This window comes from Apis dorsata, unplaced genomic scaffold (assembly GCF_000469605.1).
Source record: "Apis dorsata unplaced genomic scaffold, Apis dorsata 1.3 scaffold_74, whole genome shotgun sequence".
Lineage (NCBI taxonomy): Eukaryota > Metazoa > Arthropoda > Insecta > Hymenoptera > Apidae > Apis > Apis dorsata.
In genome coordinates, this window is record NW_006263372.1 from 2,085,378 (window position 1) to 2,107,416 (window position 22,039).

Sequence of the window (22,039 nt, forward strand, 5' to 3'; positions counted from 1 at the left end):
TATATAAATTTTAAACATTCCAATTTAAATTACGGTAATCATTCCAAGAATAAACACATAAAATTGATATTATCCAATATCCGAAATTTGTACACACATTTTTTCGTATTCAAAATATAAAAAATGAATAAGGTTTCGGATTCAGTTCGATGGAAACCGGTCCACTGTTGGCTCATAATTTACACGTTACGAGTGAATAAGGTGAGCGCATAATTTTGTCGCAGAGATGTGTTTATGATTTGTGAACGACATGTACGATGCAGCCAGATGAGAAAATTTTCAAGAATCACGCGGTTACCACATTATTAATGTGGCGTAAATATCTGTTAAATGGCGGCGAATATAAACGGCAGAAGTAATAAATTGTTGCAGAAAATGTGTTAACCAGTGTTTCGATTCCAATTGGAGTGGTCTGCCAACTGGATGAAGAAACGAAATTTATATATATTTTCGAAAATTTTGCAATGTGCTAACGTGTCAAGTATTTGCTTGCAAAACAGGAAATGATCCCTCGGGGTCGAGAAATACAGATACTGTTTATCTTGCGTCGATATCAATGCTAACGCGCCATTATAAAAATCTGTAACTATGCAAACAGCAAGTTTAGAGTTTTGCGAGATGTAGTTCGTGTCAGAGTTTCGATATGCGATAAGCGTGCCACTATACATATATGGGGAAACAAGGCACGTTGCTCAGCTCTTTCAACGACGGCTAAATCAGTTGATAAATGATAAGAGTTCAAGCATCTGTACTTTTACTCCACGTTACGTGTGTAATGTGATATCCGTGTTGAACAACTAGCAAAACTGTATACGACTCTATTGCCCGATTATAGGTGTGACTAATATAATAGCTCATGATTTGATCATTCGATTGACAAACGAAAGAAACTTTTTAATATGAATGAGACGAATGATAAATAGATATGATTGAAATGATTTATGATCTTGAAGAAAATTTTCTGAAAAAAAAAATCCATTTTCTGAAATTTTTATGTTTCACAATTTAATAAAATGTTATTTTATAAAATGACTTAAAAGACATAGCAATAAATATTTAAATACATATTGGAAATTTGGATATAATATATTTGGATATAATTATTTAGTGATAATCCATTTTTTGCTATATGATTATAAGATTAATATTTATATGAAAAAATAAAAATTCAAATATCAAATATTATATATATAGAATTATAAATAAAAGATATAAAAGATCTTACCATCTGAAATTCAAATAAAATCAGTCATCAATTATTACTTTTGTTCATAGTATCATTTTACTATAATGATATTATTTTATTAGAGATCACAAATACTGATTTTCAATGAAAACAGCTTACTTCGCAGATAATATAGTCAAGCACGTGATTGACTGCAAAAGTAATACAGTCTGAATCGTGCTTATTCCAATCACTAAACGGTATCTGGCATTTTACTCTAGTTTTGCATATCCATTACGATTCCGTGTAGATCAAACTATCTACGTGATTTACATTTCTTGGCTTTTAACCAAGTTTCCTTGCTATAATATTATACTTATTGTTGATCCGTATATTAAATTTCATTTATCCATTCAAAGATACAACGTTTTGAATCAGGAAAATACTTGAACTCGATCCATTTAATTGCAAAAATGCATAGTAAAATATATACATCTCCTAAAATATATAATATTATATTAATTATTATGTAATTATATATATAAGAATAAATTAAAGATCACTTACCGATATTTCCTTAAAAATCAATCCTAAAATTTCCTTGAACTGATATTTTAAAAAAAAATAATAATAAAAATAACGAGAAAAATTCCAAATTCTTGTGAAATATCTATTCTATTTTTAATCTAACATGAAAATCGCAATTCTTACTTTTTATAATAAAACATGCGAGTTAACTCGACAACTTCTAACAGTGTCCTGGCTAATGTGCGATCCATTTTCCCAACCGTGAAATGATTCAGGTAAAACCAGTTTCTTCCTGCTGCGACGAATTCTAAATTCTGTAATCATCAAGGACCACCAAGCTCATGTAAGAATCACTTCCGGGCGAATTACCTTTTGATCCAAGACGGTGCATTCATACGTATAATTACGTAAACCAGATGATACGATACAACGGTCACGGTTCACGATTGCAGTTACTTATACTGAAATGACTGAGGTAAGATGGAGTAAGTGCAGACTGTAATTCCGTCTGAAGTAAATGCGCCCACGCTGTCGCGCCAAAGAAGGTCAGAACCGAAGCATGGATTTGTCGTATTCGTTCATAGAACATTCAAACCAGCTTAATATATGAGCCGGCCACGGTTTACGTTCCCCTGTAAAACTTGTTCGTTAATGCTCTGAAAACGGTGTAATATTTTTGCTTAATAACACCGTCTCACAGCACCACGGTTCTCACAACTTCGACGCAGCTATTCGCTCGTAATGACCAGTTTCTCGCCCTTCTTTCTCGTATATTCTTTTCGATCAACATAGATATCTTGTCCCTGGAAACGATTAACATGATTCCTACATGACACAAATTAACCAAAATAACATATAATATCACATGTTTTAAGAAAAATGTACATATATGAAGTTATAACAAAGTTAACCTCTTCTTTGTAGTAACATAAATTCGAAAATTCGAAAGATTCATTGATTGTAGACAAATATGCTTTGTAAAATTTTATAATATCTTTATGTCACAAACTTTAATACACAAAAGAAAAAAAGATAACAAAAATTCCTATAAAGTTATTGAGAAAATCTTTTCACCTTGACGCAAAATATGATCCACTGTCAATCCTTTTTTAGAGAAAAATATTTCACTGTAAAGAGCACAATTAATATATAAAATGGAGAAAGAAATTTCCGTAGAACAATTATATTTTCATGAAACACAAATGAAAAATTGTACAAAGAAATTATATTCTTGCTTTTTTATGCCGGTAATATAGTTTTTGTTATTAAACCGTTACACAACCGGATTCGTTCTTGTATACAAGATGTTAGAGAGGACGTTAGACATCCTAATGTAGAATAGTTTATCTTTCCATATAAGCTTAGTCCATATTAGGAAATCCTTATCCGTATAGTATAATATTTCGTACGCAATTACGATTCAGATGTCAGCGACAAAGTTAAAATGCTGCAACAGTATCACCCGGTATGATTCTAAGATACGCTTATACCGTATTTAGCAAGCGGATGTTTTAACGCGAACATATTGCACTTTCAATATACACGCGTATATGTCTGTATCTGGCACTAACAGTTCGCGTTATGAAATGGATTTATAATTGCGTTTTATGCGTTTCTAACTATTACGCAACCGAGCTATGTTAGCTAATAAACTCTATGAAAATCGAAGTGTGTTTCGATCTTTTGAGGTTATTTATTAGTAAGATATTTTTATCTTTATAAATTGGAATAAAATAATTCATGGAATAAAAATATATTTTTTGAAATAAGAATTAGTTTGTCATAATCACAGAAATCAATAAATTTTCAATCAATAATCAATGAAAAAGAAAATTAGTTTTTAGCTACAAAAATTTTAAACACGTTTTTATTCGAAATATTAAATCGTTATTTCGATTAAATATTAAAATTAATTAACTTTTTCTAACAAAACAAGATCTATTTCATACTTAGACACATAAATAAATTTAATCTCATAAATCTGCACGAAGCTTTACACGAACGATACGAATAACGCGGACGAGAGGCAATCGCACGGATGGAGGTCGTTTAAATCGAGTTCGTAAGTGTTTAAATGAGCAGAAACCGGACGATAGTGTTAGTGTACGTAGAACATATATGTATAACCAAGAGACCGCGTGGGACCTGTTAGCCCCGCCCTATACAGACCAGATGTCATTACTCATTACGCGCTACGTCGTTACGGGTTCCTCCTTCTTGATTAAAGGGCCAGAGAAAATCGTTCGGTCGAACATCACCCTGTCTTTTTGTTCCTCTTCTTGCTCTTCGTGCATTTCGCCTCGCTCCACAGGTGCATGCCACGAATCAACAGCGATCCTTACTTATTGTTCGGAATTTTAATTAGTTTCCATGTCTTGCTATTGGAAAAAAATTCTCAACATCACTTGTTTTCTGATAAAATTTTCTGAATTTATTGTAATTTATAATCATATCTCTATTTTTTACCTATCAGCATTAAATATCGAAGATTAATCGAATCCATCTGAAGTTGTCATAGGTTGAGATTAGCCGAGAGTCGATAACTTGCGAGTTGACGTAATCGAAACTTTCGTTCGCGAACGATACGATATCTAGCGGTAGAATCTATAAAAATTTTGATGCATTTCGTGCATAGTGATCAGTGGTTCGTGTAACGAAATAATATCGTGAAAAGCAATCATTCACGTCATTTCCCGTGGAGACATACGCGACTCTAGACAGAACGCGGTTATGTACACCTGCCAACGAATCGACCAGCCGGATTATTCACGTAAGTATCCAGCAGAGATACACGAGTCACACCTGTTGCTCGCTTCGATACACCGGTGTACTCCCTTGATGTTCGTTCACCCGTAGCCAACGTTTCCCCTCTGACTCATTCATATGCAAAAAAAAACTCTCGAATTTCGATCAAGCAATCTTGAAAGTGATTAAATTCATAAAATTCTATTATAAAATTCTAACGTAAATGAATATATCTAATTTAAAAGATTTGATTTTTCTTTATATATAATTATATTATATAATATGATTTGTATAATTTAAGTTATTCTTATTTATTTAAATTTATATTTCTATTAACATATATTTCTTTTTCCATGTATTGGCATAAGAAAACAAAGAAAGAAATAACAATACATTATAAGTAGAAAGCATACTGACGTTTATATCTAAAAACAATCCTTTAGTTCGCTATCGTTCCACATCGAATAGTCATTTCTGTAGTGTATATAAATGACACTTGCATGCACATACATAGAATCATGTCCATGAAACACTGTAATACTGGTTCGGTACATTATAGTAGGAGCCACGACCTGGGAGGCCTTTCAGATAATATGGAAAGAAGAACAAAATGACGATCGAGGCTAAAGGAAGCCTGTCGAGCATATCTTATATAGATATGCATTATGTGTATGTGTATTCGTTTACCAATCTAATATCATATAATGATGCAAATTTTCTCTCTTATTTTGTATGATTTCAAATTTTCATGATTTATGACATATCAGTCAATGAAAATATAATATAATTGATATTATTATCTACATAAATTTTATAAGAAAAATAGACTTTTGAAATCTTATATCCTGTTTCCTAAAAATTATTTTAAACTATTCACAAATATTATTATGTATAATATAATATTTATTATGTAAAATTATACATATTTTATATTATCTTATAACTATATATTAATATAATAAATAGAATGTTATATTATGTTAATGAAATTCATAACCTTTCATTGACATTTAATACTATTATAATAATACTATTATAATATTTGCTATCAATTGTTCTAACATTTAACAGTAATAAATTATATTTTAGTCAACATTTTATTTTAAATCTTACAATGTTCATGATCGATATGAAGATAATCATATGTCTATTAATTTCTTGAAATAATTATTCGTGTATCAAATTGACAAATCATTCGTCAAATTTATTTATTAATAAATTTATTTATATATATATTATATAAATTTAATCATAATTTCTTTAAAATCCAAAATATATCATAAAATTAAAAGTGAATAGCGTGCAAAGCTTTATAAATTTGTATATTATTATCTAAATTTCACATGAACATAACCTAAATTCACAAAATTTATTTATCACTAGAAAATTAAAAATTCGAAATCAGTTATTCAATATATTTTCGATACATTTTATTGATTATATTATCTTTAGTTATAATTGTTTATGAATCAATATTTTAATTATATACTTTTGGTACTATAAATAATTTTCTATCTTTTTAGAAACATTGTCGGAATCAAGTCCTTAAATTGTTCTGACGTTTGATCGTCTATGAGTACTTGGTATTTTGTAGAGGGACTTAGGGACAGTAATTTGCGTGGGATTGGAATGTTTGGGCGCGATCATGTTTTACTGAAAACATACGTCTGCGAATGTACCACCTATTCTAGGCCGTCGACCTCTCGAATAAACTATTTGAACATTGCAACAATGTTAATAAATAATCGATTTATCGAACATTATATTCAAATTTCTTTCGCATTTAGAACGATTCAACTTATAGTGTATGTATCACTTGTTAAAAAATATTGTGTTATGTGCATATCGTCTTTTAAATAGATTATATATGGAAAAGCAAATTTATCGCGGCAGAAGTTAATTATTAGCTAGTCTTAGAAAGCTTATCGCGGTTAATAATTTATACCTATGCGATTAGAAATAGAAATGAATGACAAAAAAAAAAATAAATAAATCTTACAAATGCTTAGTAAAAACATATTATTTTTATGTTTTTATATAACAATCATTGGCATATTGACGATTTATTTAAAATTTTTTTTATAGAAACAAATTTAACACGTATTAAATATTTTTATAAAAATAATCCAAAAAAAATCATTTATATATAACTCGTAAGTAGAATATCATTATTCTCTGTTCCAGGAAATATATTCTTGCAAAATATCACGGACGAGGAAATGCAAGGGTCGTGATATTGGCTTACTCTTTCACCTGTTATCGAAAGAGACTTCATTCACCGTGATAGCATAATCTGAATGGTGCTGCCATTAAGTGGCTGCCTCGCTCAGGTAACCTCACTTCAAATTGAATCTATGTTAATCTTTAAAATATTTACTACTTATAATTTATCATATATTTTGAGTTGATTTTTTTTATTTTATCAAAAAATTTTGTTTATTATATTTTAATATAATATATATTATATTATAAATTTATCCTAAAAATTATAATTCTGTATTGAATTGATTTTCATTAACAATGATGCTTTTACTATATTTTTATTCATTTTGAAAAATTTCGTAATATTATGTACATTTTATGTAAATAAATATCATTTAATGTTAACGATATTAATAAATAATTAATAGTTATATAAATAAATAAATTTATATATTTTTCAATACACATAATTGTAGTTTAAAATAGATAAAAACAGCATAAATAGCAATAAATAAATATATTATTTATAATTAGAGATATATTTAATTAATGAGAATAGAACAGGTTTTTGATTTTATTCCTGAAACAGAATAAAAAATAAGTACACATACATATGTATATGAAAATATATCATTTTTTTATTTTTTTAATATTAAAAAATATAGTTATTAGCATTTATTATAATCTAGTTATAAATAAAAATGAATCAAACATAAATCAGATTCAAAGAACACGAGATAATCATTTTTGATCGTGCAAATGTACGTATATTTTTATTAATAATTTACCTTGTACAAAAAAATATTATTTCTATTTCTTAATATTCGTTCACGTATCCAATGATCAAATGATATTTTAGAAAATCTAATATCACTCGGTAGAACCGCGAAAAACCAATGATAAATATCTGCATTTGGTTGCTTTGTCTTCGACAAAAGTCAATCAAATGCTTGAAAAATATTACGAACACTTCGAAAAATATCCGGCAACGCACACGCGATTCAATCCTTTCCCAAGCATGTTAGTTTATTTTTTCAACGCGAACGGTCCAATATTTTCCTTCGTGAGGCGACAACTTCACCTCGACTGCCTTTCGTACAATCGGTACGAATGGTACGATAGACATTAAGATCTGGCAGGCAGTTCGACAAGTGCTCGCCTCGTATATATGTAAGTATGCATATCGTGAATACACACACAATGAACGAAGGAAAGAAGAAGAAGACGAGAATGCAGAAGCATTTCTCGAATCTCAAGCCGCGCGATACCCGTTGTAGTAAAAGCAGCCAGTTACTAGGCAGACACTCCGATCCGATGCAAATTTTCTCGACACCCGAGAGCACAGATCTGCTAGGCGTGTAGGCGAGATGTCCATCCTCTTACAGGACCAGTCTTCTACATATGAGACGCGAATTCATTGGTAGTAGTGCCATAGGCGTCACCTAGAATCAAACTCATGGTTCAATTGAGAAATGTAAAAATAGCTTTGTATTTCTTGTATAGTTTAGATTATTAAGTATTCAGATTGTTGCGATTGACTGCACTTGTAATTATTCATTTGAGAAATGTGTATAATGATTGAAAAGAAGAAAGTCGAGTATCTATAATTAGAACAAAATTAAATATTTCAAAGATTTAAATCTATTAATGAAATGCTTATTTATTAGTATTTTAATATTGTTAATTATTTATTATTATAAACGAATGAAAATCATGATATTAATAATATAAAAATCTTATATATAAATATTTTTTAAATATAATAATTATATAAATGATTTTTAATTCCATGTATTTCAGTATAATTTTAGAATATTTAAATTAAATTAAATATTTTAATATTTAAATTAATCTTGCAAAATAACTTATTTACCATATATAAATGATTTTATAAAATTTAAATTTCTTAATTCTTATATAATATACATTCATCTTTATCTTATAAAAACATTTATTTCAAAAATTATCATAATGTCATATTGCAAATAAGGTTCGTATCGTGTAAAGCAGGGAATCTATATGCCTTATGCATGGTGGCGCCCATGGTTGGTACACAGGACCGGCACACATCGTAGTAGTTAATACACGATGCCTATTGGACGACTCTGTAGGTACATACGTACGACTCCTTAGGATCACGTGCAACTTTCCATATTGAGGAGTTTTATAGCTGCGCCTCAGTAGTAGGATAACCAGGGGCGCCTACACGCGTTCGACTTCGACTGCTTTGAACAGAAGTGGTCAATAAGACAAACATTCACGAACGCAAGACTGCATTTGTGAAACGTGAATGCCGGGAGTACCATCGAAGGAAAGAGATGTTCTCTCCTTGTACGAAACATGTAGAAATGTTTCAGATGGAGCGCCTCGATATAAGCGTCTCGTAACTATAATGTGTACAGTTATAAATGTACAGAAAAAAGGGTTGAAAATTTGTTTCTATAAGAAAAAAAATAAAAAAAATAAATTTTGTTATATGTATGTTGGAAATGCTTGAATTGCAATTTCTCTATTAAGAATTAAAATTCTGTTTGTATTATATTACATTAAAAAATGTATTATATTACATTAATTGCATATCTATATATATTATTAGGATAGATCATATTAAAGATTATAAATGAGGTTTTAAAAAAATTGTAGTAAATTCAAATATACAAAAAATTATATTTGACTTTATTTGTTATGCATATTATCTAATGCAATTTTTTCAATATCATATATTATAAAATATTTTACAATATATGTACAAGATATATAAGTATGTATACAATTAAACATATATATTTGCGATTATAATTATTTCTAAAGTTCAGACATATCTAATAAAGCATTTAAGTGCGTCGGCATCCAATTCATACCATTATGACAAACGAATACAACGTTTCCGTCTATGTAAGCTTGAACATTACCCACTTTATAAATTTGTTTTGCTTCTCTATACCGATTTGGTATTGGCATAAATAAAATACCTCTTTCTTCGCATTTCTTTTGAACAAGATCTTTAAAACCTTGAGGTATTTGTGATGCTGTTCTAACTGCTTCTGCAAGTCTCTGTAAAAAAAAAAAAAGATATTTTATTACGTATAATATATTATTAACTTATTATTGATAATATTCTAAATCATACCTCCATTCTTGGTTGTGCAGTTGGAGGCATCTGTGACATAGTAGGTTGCGTCCTTTCTAAACTCGTTAAATACGAAACTTGTTCCATCGCACCCGGTTGATGACTTTGTGGCACAGAAACTGCTCTATTCATCAATTCTAATGCTTTTTTAAAATGTTCTGCAAACCAATGAATGTATAAACATAAATTTATGATTTTATTTATTATTATAAATTAAATATTGAACCTTACCTTTTACTAGCGGTTCAGCCAATATTTTTTCACTCAACATGCCTTTCCATCCCATATACCAATTTGTAACTTGATCATAATTAGGTGAATGATTTAACCAAAGAGCCAAAACTTGTAACCATTTAGGAAAGAAGAATTTATCTAACAATCCTGCCATTATATGAGACGGAATTAATTCTTTCCATTCATATACCCAATTCCATTGGTCTAAATGTTGTTGATGTGGATTTATAACAAATTCCGAAAGTGCTATTTGTAATTTTGGAATGATATTTTTCACCAAAAAAGCTTCCATATCTCCTTTTGCAAAGACATTAGCCCATGGTTGTAACATTAGCCTAGCAGATCTATCGGACGGATGCCAACCACCTAACGCAGATCCTAATTTACGTCGTATTATTGGATATATTAAAGTATCCAAACGATTTCCTGTAATAATAACAATAATATGTCAATATTGGAATAATTTTTTTGTATTTTAAAAATTAATCATTAATAAATTTTTTAAATATATACATACGTAAAAGTGGTAACCAAGGATGAATCCATGTGTGAATAGGTACTGTATCGGTAAGAGGATTCCATTCTTCTACTTCTAAGGTAAGTTTAGGAAGAACTAACATATCTAAAATATTTTCTAATATCCAATTTGGAAGAAGTGGCATCCAATGTTCTATCAATTCTATTAATGGTTCTGGTTGCCTACATGTCCATTGTCTATAAAAAGAAATATATTACTTAATAAATATATTAATGATTAATTAATAATGATAATTTTTTATAAACAAAATACTTACTGAATAGCTCCTCTAATTGAAGGCATCCATGAATTCCAAACAAGATGATCATATGGATGCATAGTTCTTGTTTGAAGAGTAGTAGTACCACTTTCTAAAATGCTTTTCCATTGCTCAAACAATTTAATTGGTTGTTTTGGTTGCATTAATGGATTCCAACTAATTAAACAATCTTTTACTTTTGGACCAACAAAACTACTAGCTAATTCACCAAGTTCATACATTTTATATTCTTCATAATATTTATCTTGTAAATCTTTGAAAGCATCTGCAGTTTCTTGTAATGTTAATTGATTGGTTTCATCCATCAATCTGTCTACAATTGCAAGAACATTTTCTAATGTATCTATTAACTGACTATGTTGATCTATAACTTTAGACAAATTTTTCTTTTCTGCTTCTAGTGCAACAACCCTATCACTCAGATGTCGTGTTCTTCTATCATTTTGTATAATATCTTGTTCACACATGTCCACAAGTATATTTAAATTATGTTGTAGTTCAGGCAATGCAAAATTAACTTTAGATTTTTTATCAGTAACAACATTTTCATCAGGTCGTTGTTGACCTCCAGCTATCGCATGATATCCACTAAGAATTCTTTGTTCTGGTCCAGTCATATCTATAACTTTAACTTTACTCATTTCATTGGATATTCTTACTTTTTTGTTAGGTTTCAATTTTCCATCCTCCAAAACTTGGTCTACGCTTCGATATACATAATTTACTTTTTTCTTAACAGTACCTCCATCTTTTCTCCATTGTGATAATTTAGTTTTTGATTCTTTTCCTTCATCTATTTCATCTTCTTTTTTCTTTTCTGGAACTTTTGGACCTTTTTCTGGTCCATAAGCACCAATTGCACCTCTGCCTTTTCTTAAATGTGCTTCTACTGGTGTACTTATACCTTGTAATTGTTTACCTAATCCTTTTCCAGGTTCAAAACCCATCTAAATTATCATCATATTAATAAATATAAACATACTTGTACAATAGTATTAATAAAATTATTACCATTTAATATATACCTGTAGCAACAATTTAGCTCCAATACCTTTTGTATAAACTTCCCAACTACCCATTCCACTTTGCATTAATAAAGGATTTACTTTATGCTTCTTTTTACGTAAACCTGCAATATCTCCATCTGTATTTAATGAGAATGATGCACGTTGATGTATAGAATTGGGTCTTTCATCATCAGAACTATAAACAAAAATATAGTTTATTATTTATAATATTAATATATTATGTATTATTAAATAAATAAAAATTTTAATATTTTAATTTAAAATGTACCTTGAACTATTTGGAAATTCCTTTTGTGATTTTATATTTTCATTATCACTTTCATCATCATCTTTATCATCTGTTTCTTCTTTTGGTTTCCCAGCTTGTTGAATACCTCCTGCTACAAAATTTACAGGAGTTGTATAATTCTTTGGTCCTTTATCAAAAGTTTTAAATGATGGTCTAGCAGATAATTCTTCTTCATCGCTATCATCAGCCCAAATACCTAAAATAATATTTTGGTTAGATTTTGCAACTCATTACAATAAAAAAAAAATTGTTTTAATAATATTTTAAACAAATATAATATTTAATATAATAATATTAAAATAAAATATTTACCAAGCATTTGTTGTTTTTTTGACAATTTACGCCTAGGGCGATTAATATTGAATTCATTTTCAAGATCGTAATCTGTGATTTCAAAACTTTCCACTTCGTCTTCTGACATTTTGTCAATGTTTATTAATATTGTATTTAAAACAAAGTCTTTATAATTGTTATTTTATCAAATCTATTACATTCTAAATTCCATATAAGAATCAAGATCAAAACAACAGTAGAACTTAAGAGGTTATGTTATGCTGCGTTCTCACAAAATTGAACTGCATTCATTTGATTGTATCTGAGCAATACTACCATTATATGTAGTAAAACATTAAAAATTATTCCTAAAAATATGCTACAATACATCATATAATTTTTGTTTATGTTCCAATTATTTTTTAATGAAAAAAAATTTATTCTTATAAAAAAAGGAATCTTTTTTTTATATCTTACATAAAAAAGGTATTATATTAAAGAAAAATATAATTATGTAACTATTTCAAAAGAAAAATAGTTTAAAATTATAGGAATATGTCATCTTTTAAGTTTTTAATAATTTTTTATACGAAATGAGAAGTTATTGAAATGCATTTATCGTACGATAAAATAGTTTGTCATTTATTGTAACTATTAATAATATACAAGTAATAATGTTTCAAATATTATATAAATACATTCATTATAATTTCAGTAAAATTATTATTATCTGATTATTTGTCAAAAAATTCTATAAAATAAATTAACTTTAATTTTGAAATAAATTTTATAATATAAAAAGATGTCGCTACGTGTATAAGATTATAGGTTGGTACTGCTACAAGCTAGGGTTTTGCAAAAGCTACAAATAATTTTGGGTAGTGGCTTTGAGTAACATCGTAACCTTACGACGCGCGAGTAATACAGGTTGTTGCATGTTATTAATAATATACCGGGGTTTTTGAAATAATAGATATTTCATCACTGCCTATTTATTGTATAGATTAGTGTCAGTGATAATCGTGTTAGTGCTAGTTGTTTGCTTGTGCCGGTTTGTTGTTTTATCTTCATTAAGAAAAAGTTAAACTGACAATGGGAAACGTTCATACTTGTGGTCCAAACGAAGCTCTCGTTGTATCAGGTATGTAGATAAATAAAAAAATAGGTATTTTTCGTGGTTTAATCAAGCGTTGCAATATATTAACCTAGAGCTGCCATGCTTGATTCTTTTTGAAAGCTTCTGTTATTGGTTATAGGTAAAATAATATTAACTCTTATTTGATTTATCTAAGATTGATACTTTGATGTGATTTGTACATAAAATTTATGCATTTGTGAAATTAATTGGACAATTAATTTTATTATTCATTTGACAGAATACTGACCTTTAGTATCATATCTTTTATGTTTGATATGAATATATAAAATACTTTACTTAAATATTTTACTTAAATCGAATATTTAAATTATTGTTACTATTAAACATAAAGAATGACTCAAAATGATTTAAATGATATTTTCGAGGCATAGAATGATAAAAAAAATCCCTCAAAGTTGTTTTAGAGGTTATTTTAAAATTTATTATCAACTTTTATATATGAATATCTGATAAAATAAACTGATTAGATTATTTCTCTTGTCTTGTTTTATTTTTACATTGTTTTAATTTTAACTTTGTTTCGTTTTCAAGACCATTTTTTAAGGTTATGTCATTGCATTTATTCTGATCGATTATGATATTGTATTATAAAATACTGATATTTATATATAAAAAATATCCATAATTTTGACGTAAGCTTGATCTTGAAGCTTGATATTTTTTGTATAAATATTAGTTTGTATAAATATAATTTATCACTTATTTGATACAATGTGAATAGCTTATCATTTATTTGATATAAATAGCTATATTGTTTCAAATTTCGATAATTTATAATTAAAATTACTTATAGTTTATCTAAATCAATAATTTCTAAATCAAAATACATTAATTTTATGAAAAATTAAATATTGGAGAAATAAAATTAGGTTAAATAATCTCAAGGTGAAATTAATAAACTTGCATGAAGACTTATTTAGTTCAACTCAGGCAATTGGAAATAGGATCACGAGATTAATAATCCAAATATCTATTTCTGAAAAGACAAATAATATATTATTAGTTTTTTATTTTAGAATTTTTTATTTTAGAATTTTTTTTAAAAATTTCATGAATTACGTTTATTTTTTTTATTTATTATAATTTCTTTATTTTCTTACAATTTCATAAATATTTTTCTTTTCATAAATACAAGTTAGTTGAGAATATTGTGAATAAAATTAATGATTATTCATTTTTCTCTAATATTTCGCGAAAGTATATTAAACGAAGAAATATGAATCATTCTCCTATATTTTCCTCGTATCATTGATGAACTCGTTGATACTATTCCACGTAGAACTCGCTTTTATTGGAAATGAACAAGTATGTAGGTCATCTGATTGTTGCATGACATATTATCGCATGCAAATTATTTGTTATCTTCTATCGTGTTAAAATGGAGTTATTTTTTTCTTAATAATTCAAACTTATTTAACTTCTTTGATGGTTTGATATGGAATTTTTTTTTTAATATTTATGATTATTTTAATTTATAGAAGATAAAATATTTTATATATATATTTCTTTTTATTCATTGTGTAAAATAGAATTATATATAGTTTACTATTTATTTTCAGACATATTTCAATTATTATTTTTTTATTAACATTATATAAAATAATATTTTATTAAATCAATTTAATATTCGAGCTAAAGTGATTTTGTTAAAAATAATTTATAACGTATTGTCATTTGTTCTTATAAAATAGAAATATGAAAATTGAAATATTTTTCTTTTTTTTGCAATATGTCGATAAAAATATTATTTTCCCGAGTCATATTATTTATCATCGAAATGATTAATGTTTCATCTTTTATTCAGTGATTATTCGTTTTCCTGTAATTTCTATTTGCAATTAAAATGAAATTACTTTAAAAGAAAAATTATGTAATATATTATTTATGGAACATGATAAATGAAAGAAAAACTAATAAATTAAAAATGTAATGTAAAAGAAGTAGATACTATCATTGAAAAAAATAGTCTAATGTTATCATATTCTGACATTGTATAAAAATACGTAAATAGATATAACTAATCGTATTTTTCGATCAATTTGTTCCAATATTTTTTCATTAAATTCACTCAATAAATATATTCACTTGCATCATTTTTTTTATTGTAATCTCACTTTTTGTTATTTGTATCTTTACAAGACAATGTAACAAAATAATCATAAAGATAATATAATAAATTTACAATTAAAATAATTTGAACATCGAGGAACATTGAATGAATGAAAAATTAAAATTATTACTTTCAACTACAATCATTTATAATTTTGATACAACTCTTCAATTATAGTAAGAATTAATATAAAATACATATAAAATATTCACAAAAATTTGATTCTTCCAAATCCTAATCCAATTATAATCGACCTTTCACTTTTTTCCTGCATCAGAATTTAATTCAAACGTATGATTCTAATTCTCATATCCCATTTGCCACTCTTGTTTAATCATATCAGCCGCTTTCTCGCCTATCATATAAATACCCGCATTCACGTGTCCAACGGGTATAGCCGGCATTATAGACGCGTCCACCACTCTCAATCCCCGAACACCGTACACTCTCAACTGTGGATCCACCACAGCGTCGGGATCACTTCTGGGTCCCATCTTAACCGAGCCTATCTCGTGATTCATCATAGATGGCAAGTGTCTGATGGCGCACCTCCAATAATCGTCACTTCCAAATTCGAATATCCTACAACCCGGTACAACCCCATCGTGCAACGTGCTCTCGTATCTTCGAAACGCTTTCGAATTCGATATATTCATAGCGATTTTAACCCCTTCCAAGATAACTTCCACGTCGAGCGGATCCGAGAAAAAGTTTGGCTCCAACCTGGGCGGATCGAACGGGTTCTTGGATTTCAAACTGATCCTTCCAACGCTTCTGGGATGCTGCACGATCGGCCAGATCGTCCACGTCTCGTTGTCCCCCAACGACTCGTACACGGCCTCGTGCACCTCCTTCCTCACCCTCATCGCCTCGCTCAAAGTTCCACCGTCCGAGTTCAAACTTCCTGAGATGAACAACAACTCTAGATCGGGCCTGCTGTCGGTCGCGTACTTGGTTCGGACGAAAGCTATCGCCTCTGGCCCTCCGATCGACGATAAGAAACCGTTCCTGTTCAAAACGTATTCCAATAGTACCTCAGATTTGAACGCGTTCCTGATCGATTGCGTGACCACGTTCTTCACCGTGAACGAAATACCCAAGAAACCCAAGTGATCGTACACGTTGTAACCCACTTTCGAGTCTTGGACCACTTTGATACCCAATTTCTCCAAATGTTCCCTAGGCCCTATACCCGACAGCATTAACAGTTTAGGTGTGTCTATGGTGCCGGCCGAGAGGATCACCTCTTTCGTGGCGAATACTTTCTTCCAACGTTTGTTCTTCACGTACACGACACCGTGAACTCGTTTCCCGTCCATCAAAAGTTTCGTCACTTTTGCTCGGGTCACGATGTTCAGGTTCGGCCTGTTCGCTTGTAAGTACGCCTTTGCGGCGCTACACCTAACCCCAGCGTCCAGATTCGCTTGGATGAAGGAGAAACCGATTTGCTCCTCGCCGTTGTAATCGATTGTCTTGTAACCAAACTCTTCACCCGCTTCCAGGAAGGCTTTCCCTATTTCCGAGTGGTACGAGGAATGCTCGACGCACAAATGGCCGTCGTAACCGTGATAGGAGCTGTTCTCGATGCCTGGACATGAATATGCCGCTTAATTATTCTGCTCACAGTATACGTGCGAAGTTTTTAATTTTGGCGAACATGTTGTGACATTCAAGCGAGATTTCTCACACGGATAATATTCATTTTTGCTTTCGAAAGGTAAAATATTTTTTTTTTTTTTTTTCTTAGGAAAAAGAAATCTTTCATTTCTTGCGTAAGATTTTAACGAAGAGATTTCTAATAAAAAATTCAGACTTTTTTTCTAAATATATTCATAATGCAATATTTTTTTTAATTTAAGTTTCTTTTTTTTTTTTTTTTATTTAATTATATAATTTCATTGGAAATTCTTTCTGTCTTTAATTTTTTATCTCGGGATACAAATAATATTAGCACTGCCTGTTTCACTTTTAGCTACGTACTGTTAATTATTATTACTCGAAGCTTGAACGCTCAACGGTAAAAGGTTTAACATGGATATAAAGCTTAAGCTTCTATAAAGCTGTGCTTGAAAATTCAAGACTCGAGGTTAAATAAATTAACCGAACTTTGTACCGATGTTTCGTAAACTCATTAACCTTTCCTTCGAAGTTTTCTTATATATATACGTTATGTAATAGCAATTTTTCTAACCTGGAACGTTGAATCTCTCGCTCTTCTTGAAATAAGGCAGCACCTCCCGATAAGACCAACCCTCGTTCCCCAACGCAGCCCAACGATCATAATCCAATTTATTTCCCCGTGTATGGATCATATAATTGATCGAGCTGCTCCCACCTACGACTTTTCCCCGTGGCCAAGCGCATTGTCGATCGATCATGCCTAAACAGGCATTTTCCTGGGGTTCCACCTTGTAGCCCCAATTAAAGGGTGAGAATTGCATCAACACCGACAAAGATGGGACCTGCATCAATAAATTCTCGGTATTTCCAGCTTCCAACACGAGGATATTCCATCCTTTGTTCTCGGACAACCGATTTGCCAAGACAGATCCACCGGATCCGGCACCAACTATAATAAAATCGTATTTCCCATTGCCTGCCTCCTCTCTGTTCAAAATATTATTCGGTAGTTTGTAACTGTAAAGTATGTCTAAGATCGTTCGAGTCTCCGCCAAAGACGTCACGAATAGTATCAGCTGCGCTATTTTATCCGGTCCTATCATGATTCTGTAAAAAAATTTTTTTTTTCTTTTTTTTTTAATCTATTTCGTTTTTCAAACAATTGAAAATAATTATATATATATATATATTATTTAATATATATATAAATAAATAATATATATAATAATAAATTAAATAATAATTTAATTTTTGTTGCAGTTAAATTAAGGAGTCATAGTTAGTTACATATGGGACGAATGAATTGAATTAAAAAATTGTGAAAATTCATTTTTATCTAACACTTATAAATCTATTGTTGGTATCTCTGAGTTAATAAAAATATAATTTTGTTTAATTTTGTTCAGTATCAATTATTTGTCTTGAGAACGTTTTAAATTTTGTTCTTTTTTTTAGTTTCGTGCCAAGGTTGGGTATTCGTATTATTCCGTATTTGCACATAATTTTACATCATTAGATGATAATAGATGTGTATATATCTTATTTTGATATGCAATGATATATTGTCTGTTTATGTAACATACGTGATACGGAATATTTCTAAAATTTCTAAAACTTGGATATAAATAAATGATTTTAAATAAGATGATTGTAAGGATTATAAATAAATGATTGGTTTTATATTTATAATATTTAATATAATAACAATATAAATAAAAAAAGTATCAAACATTTTTTTTTATCTCTATATTTCTGATCACAATTCTGATGATTCACAGGAGTATAATTTTCTGATTGATTAAATTGATCATTTATTACATTGGCTAGCAATGACGAAGGATATATAAATAACTGAAACGAAGCAAGATGTGAAACAACGAATTATCGTAACTTGTGGATTTTGCAATGATAGAAAATAATTATTTTTGAATTTTTGTAATTTAATAATAAAGTATTAGAAACAATTATTAAATATCTCATAAATTAATATTTTTTCCTAAAAAATATCTAACTGAATTGAAATATTGTGTTAACATATATGTTAATATTTATATATTAATACATATGTGTCATGAGAAGTTTTTATTCTATGATTGACATGTGCCATGGATTTTCCAAAAAATTATGAAAAATGATATCTTTTTTTTTTTGGCATTTCAACTTATAATTATTTTTTATATTTATATTCGAATAAATAAATAAAATATCTGTCATTGGATATTGAATTCCTTCGATTTTAATGTTAAATTGATTTGATGAATGTATTAAAAAATACAATATTTATTTTCGCGATACATTTATATGTTGTGACATCAATTGAGGAACAATGGTTTATGGTACAAACAGGTATTCAAAAAGGCTGCACTCAAGCAAATAAAAGATAATCACTTGTTTTGGTTGTACATTTGCCTCTCCAAGCATGACTCAAGGTTAACTGCAACTTGTTATTGTCTTACTATGTAGCTAATATATATCTATCTTCATTTATAGATCAAAATAATTTTAAATGATAAATATCATTATTAATCATGAGATATATTTCAAATAACTTTTATCTATTTAATAGAATGTTATATTGGAATAATTTTGAGATATTCTGAAGATGAAATGAAAATTGATGTATACAAAAATGTCATAATTTATTAATTATAAATGATTGCTGGAATACAGATAGAACTGTATCAATCGACATTTTTGCATTTTCAATTTTTATATTTTAATACGAATATATTTATTTTTCTCCATAAGTTTATAGATCATAAAAAAATATTATGCAAATTTATAAATATATCTATACATATATGATACATGTTTTATATAACAATGTACAACTATCACAATTTTGATAGCTCTCAATGCAAACAATGATATGATTTTTATAAAAAAAATTTCATTGTCTTACTTACTCAATTTTACTTATCTGAGGTTTGTCAGTCAAACACGTTTCTTTGCACTTTCACACTAAACTTAATATTTTAAGGATACAGGTAGCAACTATACAACGAGTTTCTCTTTCCATCTCCCCCGTAAAATTCCCTCTCTTCACTCACTTTCAAAGTTTTAATTTGACTAAATTTTATTTCGATTAAAAATAATAAATTATTAATGGTTGAAATGTCGTATCGCATTAAATAATGTATTTGTAAATATTTTTTGAAAGAAATTATTATATAAATTTATTATATAAAAATAATTATATATATATATATATATATATATACAGAACATTTATTAACTGATTATTAAGGTAATTTCAAGCAATATTTTCCTTTGTAAAAACTTTCATTAGAATTTTTTTTAACGAGTTATTAAGAAAAAATATTGGCCATTTACGGACTGCATAATCGGTAGCATTGGTTATGTCATCGACCAAACACAAACAAATCCAAGCAACATATATGGAAAAATGTGTGTGGAATCTAACAAATATTTTTTTATCTATAAAAAATTACATCGAATTATATCACGAACAACAAATAAATACATAATATTCGACACATTTTCTTCAACATGTGTTGCTTGGATTTGTTTGTGCTCGATCGGCGGTACATAACCAACACTACCATCACGGCTCGACTAAATTACGTGCTCTGTGATTGGTCACTTTTTTTTTTTTTTGTTAACTCGTTAACAAAATTGACACGAAAGTTTTTGCAAAGGAAAATATTGCTTGAGATTATCTCAGAAATCTCTATATAAATATTCTATATAAATATTCATTAATATTAAATGTAATTTATGGACGTAAAAAAACAAAAAAAAATAAAATATCATTGATTTAAAAGATAATTTAACCAAAACATTGATGACTATTTCACTTTCATTATGAAAACAAAATAATGGAAATCTGTGGCATGTTACGCATGGAAGCATGCACCTAATTACGTGAATAGCATAATTTCTTTTCAACAGATTTGAAAAAACAAACAATACTCTACAGACATTACGTAAAATCACAATATATCTATATTCATGTATCTACGTGTGTTCAATTTTGTGATCGCTAATTAGTTAGTCTAAAAAATATAATTGGAAGCTTATAAATACAATTAAATCATTTTAAAAATAATTAAATTAATTTAATTGATCGATTATACATGATTATATTAAATCCAGTTTTATATGCATTCAGGTTGGCGAATAAATAATTGCCACCTTATTTTATCGAAAAATCTGAAGGATTATAAAGAGGGGAAGAACAAAAAAAGAAAAATGAATATCGAATATGAAATTTTACATGTATTAAAACATATATTTTTTAACTTAACGATAAAATGTTATATCTAATAGTTAAATTTAAAAAATTTAAGAGAATATCTCTTTTATTCTAAATAGTGAAAATTAAATAATTTGATTAAGAAGCAAATCATTTTTTTTCTTTCTATTCAAAGATATGATACAACAAAATCTAAAGAATTTTTATTTAAAATCTCTGAGCCAAAATAAGAGAGAGCATGGTCGATAAAGAAGTGATAGTTTGTGACTCTCTTTTGACTCTCTTTGTGACTCAATTTTGTCTTCAAATATTACACGATATTTTTTCTCTAATACAAAATTTTAATACAGATCAATAATTAATTCCTTCTGAAAAGAGTAAGAAAAATAATAATTGTTACAATAGTGATATTAGTTTCTTATTCTATTATTTATTCCCCTCCATTTGTCAAATTCGAACACTTACCGACGCGACGCTTTGTGATTGGACAGTGTTTTAATAATTAATTCGTTCACAATGAAAATAAAATGGAAAAAAAAAAAA

General features: G+C 28.5%; 3 protein-coding genes and 3 long non-coding RNA genes across 8 annotated transcripts in view; 1 reads left to right on the forward strand and 5 right to left on the reverse strand.

Annotated features, from left to right (window-relative positions):
• LOC116184879 overlaps positions 1-2,805 on the reverse strand; it is a 12,428-nt gene extending 9,623 nt beyond the window's left edge. The window contains exons 1-2 of one of the 2 annotated variants that reach the window (XR_004149532.1): positions 2,768-2,805; positions 1,877-2,496 (exon numbers count right to left, since the gene is read on the reverse strand). This is a non-coding gene — a long non-coding RNA (uncharacterized LOC116184879). Of the gene's footprint in view, positions 1-1,876; positions 2,497-2,604; positions 2,646-2,767 lie in introns of those variants that run through there. The other variant, XR_004149533.1, reaches the window with a different exon arrangement.
• On the reverse strand, positions 1,423-1,781 carry LOC116184882. The gene is made up of 2 exons (XR_004149536.1): positions 1,733-1,781; positions 1,423-1,663 (listed from the first exon to the last, which is right to left on the reverse strand). It is a non-coding gene; the product is annotated as an uncharacterized LOC116184882 (long non-coding RNA).
• Positions 2,806-3,981: 1,176 nt separating the features above from the next.
• Positions 3,982-4,432, reverse strand: LOC116184880. The gene is made up of 2 exons (XR_004149534.1): positions 4,160-4,432; positions 3,982-4,071 (listed from the first exon to the last, which is right to left on the reverse strand). It is a non-coding gene; the product is annotated as an uncharacterized LOC116184880 (long non-coding RNA).
• Positions 4,433-9,298: 4,866 nt separating this feature from the next.
• LOC102677287 (tuftelin-interacting protein 11) lies at positions 9,299-12,729 on the reverse strand. The gene is made up of 8 exons (XM_006610594.2): positions 12,431-12,729; positions 12,098-12,314; positions 11,827-12,004; positions 10,799-11,748; positions 10,522-10,718; positions 10,002-10,430; positions 9,771-9,928; positions 9,299-9,694 (listed from the first exon to the last, which is right to left on the reverse strand). Exons 1-8 carry the CDS (start codon positions 12,537-12,539, stop codon positions 9,446-9,448), a joined length of 2,487 nt encoding a protein of 828 aa, XP_006610657.1. The 5' UTR covers positions 12,540-12,729; the 3' UTR covers positions 9,299-9,445.
• Positions 12,730-13,239: 510 nt separating this feature from the next.
• LOC102679685 (flotillin-2) overlaps positions 13,240-22,039 on the forward strand; it is a 105,176-nt gene continuing 96,376 nt past the window's right edge. For both annotated transcript variants that reach the window (XM_006610611.2, XM_006610610.2), the window contains exon 1: positions 13,240-13,532. In XM_006610611.2, the coding sequence (XP_006610674.1) occupies positions 13,484-13,532 (49 nt within the window). In that variant the 5' untranslated portion in view covers positions 13,240-13,483. The remainder of the gene's footprint in view (positions 13,533-22,039) is intronic.
• On the reverse strand, positions 15,923-18,402 carry LOC116184907 (glucose dehydrogenase [FAD, quinone]-like). The gene is made up of 2 exons (XM_031508082.1): positions 17,852-18,402; positions 15,923-17,248 (listed from the first exon to the last, which is right to left on the reverse strand). The coding sequence occupies exons 1-2, from the start codon at positions 18,381-18,383 to the stop codon at positions 15,960-15,962; spliced, it is 1,821 nt and encodes a 606-aa protein (XP_031363942.1). The 5' UTR covers positions 18,384-18,402; the 3' UTR covers positions 15,923-15,959.

Coding starts and splice junctions, on each gene's coding strand:
- LOC102677287 (XM_006610594.2), bottom strand. CDS start 12,539: ATGTCAGAAGACGAAGTGGAAAGTTTTGAAATCACAGATTACGATCTT. Junction 10,431..10,521: donor TCCTTGGTTACCACTTTTAC/GTATGTATATAT, acceptor TTATTATTACAG/GAAATCGTTTGGATACTTTA. Junction 9,929..10,001: donor GGCTGAACCGCTAGTAAAAG/GTAAGGTTCAAT, acceptor ATTGGTTTGCAG/AACATTTTAAAAAAGCATTA.
- LOC116184907 (XM_031508082.1), bottom strand. CDS start 18,383: ATGATAGGACCGGATAAAATAGCGCAGCTGATACTATTCGTGACGTCT. Junction 17,249..17,851: donor CGAGAGATTCAACGTTCCAG/GTTAGAAAAATT, acceptor ATTCATGTCCAG/GCATCGAGAACAGCTCCTAT.